Source organism: Trichosurus vulpecula, chromosome 6 (genome assembly GCF_011100635.1).
Source record: "Trichosurus vulpecula isolate mTriVul1 chromosome 6, mTriVul1.pri, whole genome shotgun sequence".
Lineage (NCBI taxonomy): Eukaryota > Metazoa > Chordata > Mammalia > Diprotodontia > Phalangeridae > Trichosurus > Trichosurus vulpecula.
In genome coordinates this window covers 44,103,681-44,117,828 of record NC_050578.1, presented here as the reverse complement: position 1 = coordinate 44,117,828, position 14,148 = coordinate 44,103,681, and the positions used below count along the sequence as shown (strand labels likewise).

Genomic DNA, 14,148 nt, shown 5'->3' with positions numbered 1-14,148 from the left:
TTCTCATGGGGCCAAGAGTCAGATCAAAACTCCAAGTAGGAAACCGGAGACTCCAGCAATGAATTTGTCACTTTCACAAAGGAAAGTAAGGGGGAGGGGCTAATCAGGTTGGGAAACGAATCGTACGGAAAGCCGGGCGAGACATTCCGATTCAAAAGAGGAAGCCCGCTCAACCCTCACCAGGGAAGACAGGAAGGAGGTGCCGGCGGAAGTGACGCAGGAGTCTCCGGTCTTCTGGAGGGTCGCAAGCTCCTGAGCGAGAGGCGGGCCTGGCGGGGGCGGGGCGGGTTTAGTGAGAAAGGAGGCGGTGAGGCCGGGGACATGTGGGCAGGGCGGGGTCTACGTGCCGGACTCTGAAGCTGACAGCGATTCCCTCTCTCCACGTGGCCGGCCGAGGGGCTGAGGGGGACGCGGAGGGTGCCGCCGGGCGCATGGAGAAGGGCCGGAGCGGTCCGGCCCAGGCTCGGCGTCCTCACGCGGCCGCTTCCCGGCCGCTCGAGCGCTAAGCGCCTTTGTTCTGCGCCGGCCCGCGGCTCCCCGCCGAGCCTCGCGCGCGCCCCCGGCCTGCTCGCGGCTCCTCGCGCCCATGCGGCTGCAGGGGCCGGGGCCGGGTCCCGGGAGCGCGCGCGACAGGGGGGCCGCTAGGCCTTGAGGTCGGGGGCGCAACGAGCGAGCGGCATGCCATGGGGAACTGCTGCTGGACCCAGTGCTTCGGGCTGCTCCGCAAGGAAGCGGGACGGCTCCAGCGGGGAGGCGGCGGCGGAGGGTAAGCCGGGGGGAGGGGCCCAGCGGGGACATCCCCTTCGACACAGAGTGAGGCTCGAGTGCCCAGCTGCCCTCCTGGGGCCTGGGGAGGGGAGGCGGGGAGTCTTATAAGCTTGCGTCCTCTTCACTCTGACATGGGGAAGGGCCTTGCCCAGGTGTCAGAAGACGGTCTCGTGCATTCCGAAGTCCTGGCACGCCCTGTGCCCGAGGACTCCTTGCCTTTATTTCCTAAGGGCATTCTAGAATTTGGAAGACGTTAAAATGAATTTTTTAAAATTATACATTTATTTTTAGTTTATAACACACAGTTCCACAAGTTTTTTGGGTTCCAAATTCCCCAGCCCCCCACCGCTGACTGCATGTAATCCAGTGCAGGTTCTACACATACCTTCATATTGAGCTTATTTACATAATAGTACAGTTGTAAAGAAACAAATGAATTTTTAATGGAAATAATTAGGAAAATAGAGTTTTAAAAAAAAAGGAGCTGCGATCACTAATTATATAGGCTCTTCATATATGTATATATACACAGGATGTTATAAGATAATACAATTTTAAGCTATCAAAGCTTTCACCTGCACTAAGACACACTTTTTGTGTGGGTGTATAGATGGACGCATAAATACATATATATAGATGGGACAAAAGTACTTAATCGTTGCCTATCTTTCCTAAAGGGATCCTTGGATTTAAAAGTTGTTGTAGATGGATTTTTAAGAGAAGAAATTGGGAAAATAGAGTAAAAGAAATAATAAGGAGCTACAGTCACTAATTATTAGGCCATCACATCTATTTCTATACATATAGAATATGAGGCTGTTACAAATGGATTTTTAATGGAAGTGATGTGTACAGTAGTAAAAAATAGTAAGAAGCTGCATTCAGTTATGAATCTTTCATATATGCATATACACAGTGTTGCAAGACAATGCAGTTTTAAGCTATCAAAGCTTTCAACTGCACTAAGACTTTTGGGACACTATGTATATATGCAAACATAACTATGTCTATGTAGATGGGACCTAATTGTTTAATCAATTGTTGCTTATCTTTCCTAAAAGGATTGTAGGACTTAGGATTTGTTGCAGATGAATTTTCAAGGGAAGGAATTTGGAAAAATAGAGTAAAAGAAGTAGTAAGAAGTAGCACTCATTTTTAGTCCATCATCTCTATCTCTGTATATACATAGATGTACATTATGAGGCTGTTACAAATGGATTTTTAACGAAAGTAAATTGGAAAATAGATGAGAGGTAGTAAGGAGCTGCAGTCACAAATTTTAGGTTCATCACACACGATCATCTCATCGTTATCTTGGGCACTCACATGACAATGATCAGAGATCATGGTAAGAGAGACACTACACTGCAGCTATTTCTGCCACCTCATTGGAAGTCTGTATACATACCAGTGTTGTACGCTGGTACTGGTCCACACTAGGATTTGGATCAATCACCCAGCCTCCTTGCTGTGCAAATTCTTTACACATAAAACCAGTTCTCTTCATATGTCTTTTGCACAGCACTCCTAAAATTTTAGGATTGTTCATTTGAAGCAGAATTAAGATACTTCTTCTAAAGTATTTTGCTGTAGAGTTTTCAATGCCTTTTCAGAGGACCCAGAGTTGAAACTAGTTTCAATCATAACTTAATGAATAAAATAAGGACATCTGAGGTCAAATTGTAAAATGGGGGATATTCTTGAATTTAACTCACAGGCTCATTGGATGGCATGGATCATATGGTGCTGAACCTGGGCTCAGAAAGACCTGAGTTCAAATACAGTCTAAAGACACTTAATAGATGTGTGATCCTGGGCAAGTCTCTTAGTTGCTAAATTGCTCGTGTTTAAATGGGATAATAATAGTACCTACCTCTCAGAGTTGGTGTAAACATTAAATGAGAAAATACATTTAAAGCTCCTTGCAAAAAGAGCACTTTATTAATTCTAGCTATTATTATATTACGATTATTTTAGTGAGAAAAGTATTTTGGAAGTCTTAGAGTGCCCCATATTACTAGTTTGTGTTATGTCATATACTATTTTGCATTTTTTGGAACAAATAGTTTTCTAGATCTAAGATTAGCATAGAGCCTAGGTACAGAAATTACTCATTCAGTATCATCAGGGAATAAAGTTAATTGAATTTTTCGAGTAACTGATTTCTAACTCTTAAAATGCCCCCAGTTTTAAAGTTTATAACATTATATTAATCACCTCTTTCTAAGATGCATTATACACATTCCTACTTTTCTAAATAGTGCAAAAAACAAAATATTTTGAGGGATGAGCAATTTAAGTCTTGGTTCTGAAACCAAGCTGTGTGATCAGATAGGCTAATTGACCTCTCTTTTGTGAGACTGGGGTTTTTTTGTTGTTTGGGTTTTTTGCTTTTCCCTGATGAGCAGTCATCAATCACTTCGAAGGTTGTCACTTCATAATTTGCTGCTTCTAACTTATGTGAGTAAAACTGAGACCAAGGCTATTAGAATTATATGTAAAGCAGGCTGACCAATGGAGCAAAAGAGGTAGAGTTTCAGGTGTAGTAGTTGGGAGGCTAATGCTGCTGAGAGACCCTTTTCACTTAATTGGCAGATTTGCTGATGAGCTCTGGGACGTTGAGGTTCCAGGAAGTCATTTATCTCTGTTAGATTCCGTAATGGAGAGGAGCACCATCTGAAATAATATGAAATAGTGGATAATCAAGTCACTTATGTTTGGCTTTTAAGTGCTTTATGTTGGGCTTTTAAATGGTAGTTTTACAGCCTAATTATGTTTTCCTTAGAGTGGCATTGGAAATAATTCCCAGCCCCCAACTTGGCAACAGAAGGTAGTAGTGGGGAAAGCACAGTTTTCAAAATTGTTGTAGATAATTCATAGAGGATCTTTGGGACCATAGAAATCTATTTCATAAGCATATTTGTTTTCAAAGCTTCTTGATAGATAAGTCATTATATTTAAATTGTTTGAATTTGAGTTAATAACAGAAAAGTCTGAGCCGATAGATGATAGGCATTAACATTAAGAGATTCAAAGACATTTAAAATTGTATCATAGAGCTATAGACCTACTTCTCTATATCCATAATGAAAAGTTTTGACATAATTTATTCACTTAATTTTGCAGACACCATATCATTTTATTTTTCATTTTATTGTGGGTCACTCCTTGGATATAAAGAGTAGACAGGGATAGGGTCTATTGAAGAGATACTATTTTCCCAGCCCAGGTGAGGCATTAGGCAGAGGAGCAATATATCATTTCAACAGCTCAGGGATAAGCAGTAGGTAGTTTTTTCCCTTGCTGTAGACCAGTTTCCATAGGGAGGAAAGGATAAACCTAGCATTTCTGTGGCACCGTACCCTTTTTAATTTTGCACATTCTCATTCTTCCCTGGCCTGGCTCAGAATCCATGTGGTATGACCTGCCAAATATTCCTTTTACCTTCCCTCTATTCTGGCTTTCCCAGGACTCTTCTTACTTTTCCCCTTCCCCTAGGCTGCTTGACTGCTCCCAGAGCTTGGAAAAAATGGGAAATAACAACTCTATCCTGTCTGATTAGGTGAAAGACCAGTAGGCCTTACCTTCTGCCTCCTAAAGTCCTCCAGGGCCTGCTTCAAGCCCAGCCCTGTTGTCCAACTTCCTTAAGTTACTTAAGGATCTCTGGGCCCTGTGATCTGCTCTAGTGCTAAACCCTTACGACTTTGAGGCCGTTCCATCAGCCCTTCAGCTGAACTTTCTTTTATATGTTGTCTCCCTTGATGGGAGTATAAGCTCCTAGAAAGTTGAGGCTGTCTCTTTTTTTCCTATACAATTTTCTCCAGCATTTAAAACAGTACTTGTCACATATTAAGTGCTTAATACAACACTTTTTCATTCACTCCCTTTAGAGTTTTCCAGGTTTTTCATGTACAGAAACAAGGTGGTTTTGTGGAGGGGTAGGTGTGTTCCTTGACACAGGAGCTCTCATGGAGCCCTTTGGACCTTGGCTTCTCCAGGGGTGGGGCTGTGTTCAGTTACGGAGAGAGACACCAAGAACACCCAGGAGAGTGTTAGACCGGCAGTAGTCACCTAACTAAATTTACCCCAAGCATCAGAATTGTTTGATATAGCTCAGATCTAGTCTTCAAATACAGTAATACCGCAGACAGCATTATTTCAGTTGGGTAGTTAATATACTTTAACCAAATGATGCCATAAATAGCAAAGCTATCATTAGCCATATTATTTTCTTTTAAATTTATTTATTTAATATATTTAGTTTTCAGCATTGATTTTCACAAGAGTTTGGATTACAAATTTTCTAGTCATTTCTACCCTCCCCCCCACTCCAAGATGGTGTATATTCTGGTTGCCCTTTTCCCCAGTCAGCCCTCCTTTCTGTCACCCCACTCCCCTCACATCCCCTTTTCCCTTCCTTTCTTATAGGGCTAGATAAATTTCTACACCCCATTGCCTGTGTATCTTATTTTCTAGTTGCATGCAAAAACTTTTTTTTTTGTTTTTGAACATCTGTTTTTAACACTTTGAGTTCCAGATTCTCTCCCCTCTTCCCTTCCCACCCACCCTCCCTAAGAAGTCAAGCAATTCAACATAGGCCACATGTGTATCATTATGTATAACCCTTCCACAATACTCATGTTGTGAAAGACTAACTATATTTTGCCCCTTCCCAACCCATCCTCCTTTATTGAATTTTCTCCCTTGACCCTGTCACCTTTCGAAAATGTTTGTTTTTGATTACCTCCACCCGCATCTGTCCTCCCCTCCATCATCCCCCCCTTTTTTTTTTATCTTCTTCCCTCTTCTTTCCTGTGGGGTAAGATATCCAATTGGGTATGTATGGTATTCCCTCCTCAGGCCAAATCTGATGAGAGCAAGATTCACTCATTCCCCCCTCACCTGCCCTCTCCTCCTCCCACAGAACTGCTTCCTCTTGCCACCTTTATGTGAGATAATCCACCCCATTCTATCTCTCCCTATCTCCCTCTCTCAATATATTCCTCTCTCATCCCTTAATTTGATTTTATTTCTTTTAAATATCTTCCCTTCATCTTCAACTCACCCTGTGTCTGCGCGCTCTCTCTGTGTGTGTGTGTGTGTACGTATACACACACACACACATATATGCATATATATGTAAACATATATATATATATATATATATGCATATTCCCTTCAGCTACCCTACTGAGGTCTCATGAATCATACACATCATCTTTCCATGTAGGAATGTAAACAAAACAGTTCACCTTTAGTAAGTCCCTTGCAATTTCTTTTTGTTGTTCTTTTTCTTTATTACCTTTTCATGCTTCTCTTGATTCTTGTGTTTGAAAGTCAGATTTTCTATTCAGCTCTTGTCTTTTCACTGAGAAAGCTTGAAAGTCCTCTATTTTATTGAAAGTCCATATTTTGCCTTGGAGCATGATACTCAGTTTTGCTGGGTAGGTGATTCTTGGTTTTAATCCTAGCTCCATTGACCTCCGGAATATCGTATTCCAAGCCCTTCGATCTCTTAATGTAGAAGCTGCCAGATCTTGGGTTATTCTGATTGGGTTTCCACAATACTCAAATTGTTTCTTTCTGGCTGCTTGCAGTATTTTCTCCTTGATCTGGGAGCTCTGGAATTTGGTGACAATATTCCTAGGAGATTTTGGGATCTATTCAAGGAGGCGATCGATGGATTCTTTCAATTTCTGTTTTGCCCTGTGGCTTTAGAATATCAGGGCAGTTCTCCTTGATAATTTCTTGAAAGATGCTATCTAGGCTCTTTTTTTTGATCATGGCTTTCAGGTAGTCCAATAATTTTAAAATTATCTCTCCTGGATCTATTTTCCAGGTCAGTGGTTTTTCCAATGAGATATTTCGCATTGTCTTCCATTTTTTTTAATTCCTTTGGTTCTGTTTTATAATATCTTGATTTCTCATCAAGTCACTAGCTTCCACTTGCCCCAATCTAATTTTTAAGGTAGTATTTTCTTCAGTGGTCTTTTGGACCTCCTTTTCCATTTGGCTAATTCTGCCTTTTAAGGCATTCTTCTCCTCATTGGCTTTTTGGAGCTCTTTTGCCATTTGAGTTAGTCTGTTTTTTAAGGTGTTGTTTTCTTCAGTGTATTTTTCAGTATTTTTTTGGGTCTCCTTGCAACTCTGACTTGTTTTTCATGGTTTTCTCGCATCCTTCTCATTTCTCTTCCCAATTTTTCTTCTACTTCTCTAACTTGCTTTTCCATACCCTTTTTGAGCTCTTCCATGGCCTAAGACCAGTTCATGTTTTTCTTGGAGGCTTTTGTTGTAGGCTCTTTGACTTTGTTGACTTCTTCTGGGTGTATGTTTTGGTCTTCTTTGTCACCAAAGAAAGAATCCAAAGTCTGAAACTGAATCTGGGTGCATTTTCGCTGCCTGGCCATATTCCCAGCCAACTAACTTGACCCTTGAGTTTTTCAGTGGGGTATGACTGCTTGTGGAGTTAAGAGAACTATGTTCCACGCTTGGGGGGATGTGCCAGCTCTGCCACACCAGCACTCCTCCTTCCCCAAGAACCCCCAACCTGGACTAGACTTAGATCTTCAGCAGGCTCTTCATTCCTGCTCTGATCCATCACTTAATTCCTGCCACCAGGTGGGCCTGGGCCGGAAGCAACTGAAGCTGTACTTCTGTAGCTGCCCCACGGGGTGGGGGTGGAGGTGGAGGTGGGGGCGGGCGCGGGCGCTGTTGGTGGTAGGTGAACCAGAACTCCTACTCCTGCAGCTTTTCCCACTAAGCTTCTCTGTTGTCTTTGGTGTTTGTGGGTTGAGAAGTCTGGTAACTGCTGCAGCTCACTGATTCAGGGCACTAGGGCACACTCCGCCCAGCTCCTGGTCTGGTTGGTCCACGTCGCTCACGCTGGGCTCTGCTGCACTCCCCTCTGCTCCTAGCTCCGTGCAGGATAGACCTTACCGAGAGACCATCCAGGCTGTCCTGGGCTGGAGCCCTGCTTCCTTCTGCTGTTTTGTGGGTTCTGCAGTTCTAGAATTGGTTCAGAGCCATTTTTTATAGGTTTTTGGAGGGACTGGATGGAGAGCTCACACTAATCCCTGCTTTCCAGCTGCCATCTTGGCTCCGCCCCCCTTGTCCCATTAGCCATATTATTAGTTGCTCTTATGAAAGTAACTGCTCTCTAATGATGTTTCATGTTACATATTTTCAAGAAAATAATTCATGATGTTAGATGGAGTTCTGCCTATATTAATATCTTTTGGCTTTAGGGTTTGTTTGTAGCTATGTCAAAAAATAAGAATATGGACTAGACTTGTTCTGGTCCCAGAGGGCAAAACCAGGAGCAGGAGGTAGAAGTTAGAAAGGAAGCCTAGTGAGAGAGTGGAAAAGAAACTTGTCCTCTGTTGTTTCAGTTTCCATCATTTATTTTCCACTGGTTTTTTTACTGATTGTCCCTCAATGGCAATCCGACCACATAGGCTTAACCATAAAGAAATTTGATCATTGACTCCCAAAGGCCGTCACATCTAGGGATAACTGGCTCAAGATAAATGATAAAAGATTGCAGACCTCAAGTGCTAAAAGGGAACTGAGGCCCAGAGACTTGTCCTAGGTCACATTGAGATGTAGCATAAGTAGGATTTGAAGTCTTGTAATTCCAGTCTAGTGTTTTGTTTTTGTTTTTAATACATCCACTGAAATTAGTTTCCTCCTAGCTTAGTTAATTTTCAGTAATACTTTTAAGTCCCACTGAACCAGTATATTTGGTATGGTGAATCGGCTGTAGTCGTGTGTGTGTGTGTGTGTGTGTGTGTGTGTGTGTTTGTGTGTATGTGTGTGTGTGTGTGTTAAACTAGCAAACATAAAGGTAATTAATGAAACAGTGCTGGTTGGAATGAAGAGAAACAAGTGCAATTATACATTGCTGTTGACTGTAAACCAGGGCAGCCTTTTGGGAGTGCAGTATAGAAATATATAAAGATCTCTAAAAATATTTCTACCCTTTGACCTGGTAATTCTCTTGAGAACTTCTTCCAGTACTGGAAGGAAATGTAACTAAAAACAAGACATTAAAAGAAACCCATCTAAAATAATTTGTATCTTTTAATTCTGAATACTGATTCCCTGTGTTTTAAGAAAGACATTGATATGTTGGAGGGGGTCCAGAGTGGGGCAGCTAGGGTGGTAAAGGGCCTGAGGTCCTGTCCTATGGGTGTTGGCTGAAAGGACTGGGCATTTTTAGCCTTTAGAACCAAAGACTGGGGTGGGTAGGGAGCATGGTGGCTATATTCAAGAATTTGAAGGGTTTCCGTGGAGGAGGGATGAGACTTGTTCTTTTTGTTCCCAGAGGGAACAGTCTAGGGGTAATGAGTGGAAGTTGCAAAGAAGCAATATTAAGTTTGATGTCAGGAAAATCTTAGAAGTGAAATGAGCTTCCAAGAGAGGTGGCAGATCCTTCCCCCAGCTCCCTCTCCCTTTTGCCAATCCCTAGGTCGTAAGGCTGGATGATTTCTTGTAAAATATGCTATAGTGATAATTCCTTTCATGTATTGGTTGGGTAAATGGTTTTTAACACCTGTTACAACTCCCAAACTCTCTGTGGCTCCATGGTCTCTTGGGAATCCACAAGTTTCTGTGTTTCATCAGGTCTCGGATTAATTTCTTTTAACTTGCAGTAGCTGTTTAGAGCTCTTCAATCTTTTAGGTATAGTATCTTCTCTATTGGTTTATCTGGTTGTGCTTTAAGTTTTAGACTGAATTTTCTTCCTTCTTTGGTGATTTTAGATCTTTAGTAATTTTCATCTCTTTCCTCTTATATTCTCCTGTTACTTTTGATTTCCTTTCCCTTTGATTTTAGATTTACCATCCACACCTGCTTTGCACCTCCAGCCTCAGGGCTGGACCTCAAAGCTGTCACTGACCCAGGTTCCCTCTGGGGGGGACCAATTTGGTCTCATTTGGATTCTAGTCTGCTTCAAGCCTGTAACTGTTGGTTCTCTGACCCAGTTACCTGAATTCTTTATTTCTCTAGTTGGCCTGGGGGAGGGCAGAGTAGGTATTCAGAGCAGAGTCCCTGTTGCTTTGAGGTGCTTTAGAGGATACGTCTCTGTTTTCCCATACTCCTTACATAACTGAGTAGAGTTGAAGACAACTTCTTACTGCCACAAGGTACTGGGGGAAGGACAAGAACAATGTTTTGGCAGAGACAGTAATAAGAGGGAGAACCCTGTGTAGGTCCCAGAATATAAATCTGCTGATCAGTTTGTGCGCCCTGTTGAAGCATGATAGCTAGTGGTAGAGGGATGTTGAATAATCACTATTAAAGCTTGGTATTCTCCACTGTTAATTCATAAGGCTTTTTGGTCTTTTTGCTTTCTTGTGCTGTGGAAACAACTATAATTGCTTTGACTGACATAATTCCTCTTTTGGGAGTTTTTTGAGAGTTAATAGGTAATAAGAATATGTCTAGTCCTCTTGCTGTCAGACTCTCACTTTTTTCTGATACTAACATGCATCTCTTTATATCTAGGAGGCTTCCACTAATAATTTTCATTGAGTTGAGAAACTAGGTGTCCTAACTTACGTTGTGCATAAAATAAAAATAAATATGCTTTGATTGTCATCATTTTGTGACATGGATCTTGGCTTTTATATTTCCTCAGTTCTGTCAGATAAGTGACTCCTGATAAGTCAAGGATTATTTTATTTCATCTAGTCCTGTATGTATGTTAAGCTGATTTGTCCTAGTTATTTCCTTTATATAATTACTTTTCCTTTTTTCATCACATGACTGCTTAGATTGACTGTGAACCCTCGTAGAGTTCATGTAGGGGTGGGACTAGATGACCAGTGAGATTCCATCCAGTTCTCAAGTTCTTTGTGCAAAGAATGAAGTGGAGAGGGTAGAGATGAAACAGGTACAACAGTTACAAAGTTACTGCAGTAGTGCAGGTGAAAGGTGATAAGGGTCTGAACTAATGTGTCTCTGAGGGGAGAGAAGGGTACAGGTGCAGGAGGTGTTGTGAACACTAACACCTTGCCAAGATTTGGCAACTGAATGTGTAGTGTGCTTGTGAACATGAATGAGTTGGAAAGATGGTGGTTCTCTTGATGAAAATAAAGAAGAAAAAGAGCCAGTGGCAAGGGTGAGAAAGGTCTTTTGGAACAAGTCACCTGGAGGAGGCAAAAGAGGATGAGATCAAGGGTACAGATAGAAGCATTAACCTTAGTGAATAGTAGAAAACCTCTTGGTGGCCATTGAAAAAGAGGAAGAGGTAGTCATTGCTATGTGGAATAAGGTAAGGAGCCAGTAAGGCTAAAATGGAATTTTGAGCAAGGATAATAGCCTAGCCAAGACTATACATACCATGCATTAGTATGAGTTTGATTTGGTAACTTTCACCTATGATACTTGGAACCTCTAAAAAGAACAGAAAAATCAGATAGTTGGGATCTTTTAAAAATAATGATTTGTAGATTAGAGGCAGCTAGATGGCTAGTAAATAAAGCATGTACATGGAATCAAGAAGACCAACTTCAAACTTTGTCTTAGACCCCGGGTAGGGAACATGTGGCCTCAAGGCTGCATGTGGCCCTCTAAGTCTTCAAGTACATCCCTTTGACTGAATCCAAACTTCACAGAACAAATCCCCTTAATAAAAGGATTTGTTCTGGAAAGCTTGGACTCAGTCCAAAGGCCGGACCCAAGGATCTAGAAGGCTGTAAGTGGCCTGGAGGCCACAGGTTCCCCACCCCTGTCTTAGACACTCCCTAGTCTTATCAGACCCTGTGCAAGTCACTTAACCTTTCATTCTCATCTATATACTAGGTGGAAGTTGCAAGGAGGTATAAATTTAATCTCTATGTCTGGAAAAACTTCCCAACAATTAGCGTGTCCTGAAAGTGGAAAGATCTGCCTGGAGAGAGCGTGTGTTCCCACTTAGGAGTCTTAAAGCAAAGGTTAGATGAATACTGGTTGAATATGTTATAGTAGGGATTCTTTTAGTGTATGGATTGGACCTCTCTGTCTGTTGAAGGTCCCTTCCAAATCTTAGCTTCTGTGACTCTGGCACCTCATATTTCAATATTCGAATGAAGTAAAACACTTAGCAGTCAGTAAAAGGTTTATGTAGCTATGGCAGGAAAAGGATATTCAGAGCAGAGAATGAATGTTCAGCTAGGAGACAGCCTTAATTCAGTTCAGTGCAGCATCCCTGCCTTTGTGTTGCGCATAATGGTCCCCAGTCTGAAGCCTGAGGGAACAGTCAAAGCTCCTCTTGCCCTGGCCTTTTTGAACTCCAACAATCTGGGAGTGAGAGGCTTTAGCCCCTCAACTAGTTAAGTCTCAAGGATGATTTCCTTACCTTTTAAGAAAAGAAACTAGCCTAACCCACATGGTGGGAGATTTTGGTATCTATCTCTCCTATTAGAGATAGACAGTTTATTAAGCTGGGCCATCTGTGCATATGTCTGGGATACATATTATAGATGGACAGTGAGCTGGACCCTGAACTGCGTAGGAGTAGAGTGGGTTGGATTACTTTGGGGAGATTGCATAGTGCTTTTAAAGATTCTAAACATTTGGTATCAGTATTCTTTCCAGTGATACTGTATGGCCACCAGTCATAGAAAGCTATAGTCTTTTGAAGAAGTAAAGTTATACATCATACAAAGGACAAAGGAGAGGTGCATGGTGGACATGACTACTCTGCAGCATATTAGGAAAGAGAAGTTACACAGGAGAATTGGTATAAGGGAAATCATTCAGTTCACAGAGAGAAAAATGACAGTGTTGACCAGCTATGTAGCAAGGGTGTTGGGAGAATCAGTGGACTAGACCTTCTGATACTGTCATTATTATCCATGACATATCAAGAGCTCATGCTAGCACATGGGTTAATCTAATGTGGCAAATTTATGAGGCATGCATGGGTTGCAGTATTTACCACTGGAAGGAGTATTTATGTCAATGAAAACACCAATTCATAGTGAATCCAAAGTGAATGTGAGATTCTTATTCACCTTTTAGTTACACATTTTTACAAATGTCAGATACCCTCCCTTAGGTTTTAAGTTACATGAGGTCAAGAACTCCAAGTCTTGATTATTTTTGTATATTTCTCAGCATCTTCCACAGTGTTTTGTGCATATTAAACATCTGGAAAATGGTCATTGAATTGATGAATAGAATATCAGCTTGTGTATGTAGTAAAAGAGTGTATATATATGTGTGTATATATATACATACACACATATATATACATATACACACACACATATACACACATGCAGATTCCATATGCATACACATTGGTGCATGTGTGGGTACCTTGTCCAGTGTTCTAACTTTTGCTCGCCTAAACTTCCCCTTCACTAGACACTATGTGAGAATGAGTAGTGGATCTGGGAAGAAAGGATAACTAAAGCAATTAATCTGAGTACAGAGTTGCGATGCAGAAAATGTGGAAAACTAGAGGAACTTCTTAGAAAAAATGCTGAGAAACTTGTATATAAAATTATAGGAAGTTATGACTCTGACCTCTGGAGACCTCTAGGCCAGTCTATTCATTTTACAAATGAGGCTCAGATAGACTAGAATGAGTCTCCTCCTCCTAACCCAGTGCTTTTTAAAAATTTCCTACCACAGACTCCCTTACTTTAGAAACATTCCATAATGTGGAATGGTCTGAGTTTGAGTGTACTCTAGCCAGTAATTGTGATGAAAGTACTTTTTGAAATATGAAATAGCTTTCAAACAATTGGCTTTTTAAATGCTGTTAAATATGTATATCAGTATTCCTTCTTTTAAGATAAACTTTAAGGTATGGATTCTTCTGATGTAAACACTGATTCATTTGCCAAGTTCAATATTTACTCTGTCAGCGAATCTTAGTGTTTACTATAATAGGAATCAGTAGAATTTTTGCTTCATAAATAACAATAACAAGGTATTTACCATCTAATCTATCATTAAAGAAATACTTGGCAAATTTGCTTTTTTTTTTCTTTTGCCCCTTTCTTAGCTTTTTGGTCCTACATTTGGGTTTTAATTGGTTGTTTGTTTTCTATATTACTTGCAGCTAACAAAACAGATGATTAAAAAAAACTAGCATTCCAAAATATAGCATCCTACTGTATTTGAATTTGAATGTCCCAATATTTTGTCCTAAATGTTAATTATCTTAACTCTAAAATATATCCATTTTGATTTGGAAAAAATGAATTCTTAAAGATGGAACCCATTACTTTCTGTTGAATATATGTATATATAGTCTTTAAGTTCTCATTCATCAGTAGACATTAAAATTAGTCTTTTCCTGTGGCATCAAATGAGTGAGCAAGCTTCATTGCTATATGATTTTGGGTATTGTCCCCTCGCACTGAGTTCTCCTTCCTTTTAAATTC

The 14,148-nt window shown here is 40.9% G+C and overlaps 1 protein-coding gene across 3 annotated transcripts in view; it reads left to right on the top strand.

The window, feature by feature from the left end:
* The first annotated feature begins 217 nt into the window (after positions 1–217).
* The window catches only part of AP1AR (adaptor related protein complex 1 associated regulatory protein), a 44,217-nt gene continuing 30,286 nt past the window's right edge, over positions 218–14,148 (top strand). For all 3 annotated transcript variants that reach the window (XM_036765400.1, XM_036765399.1, XM_036765398.1), the window contains exon 1: positions 218–766. In XM_036765400.1, the coding sequence (XP_036621295.1) occupies positions 684–766 (83 nt within the window). In that variant the 5' untranslated portion in view covers positions 218–683. The remainder of the gene's footprint in view (positions 767–14,148) is intronic.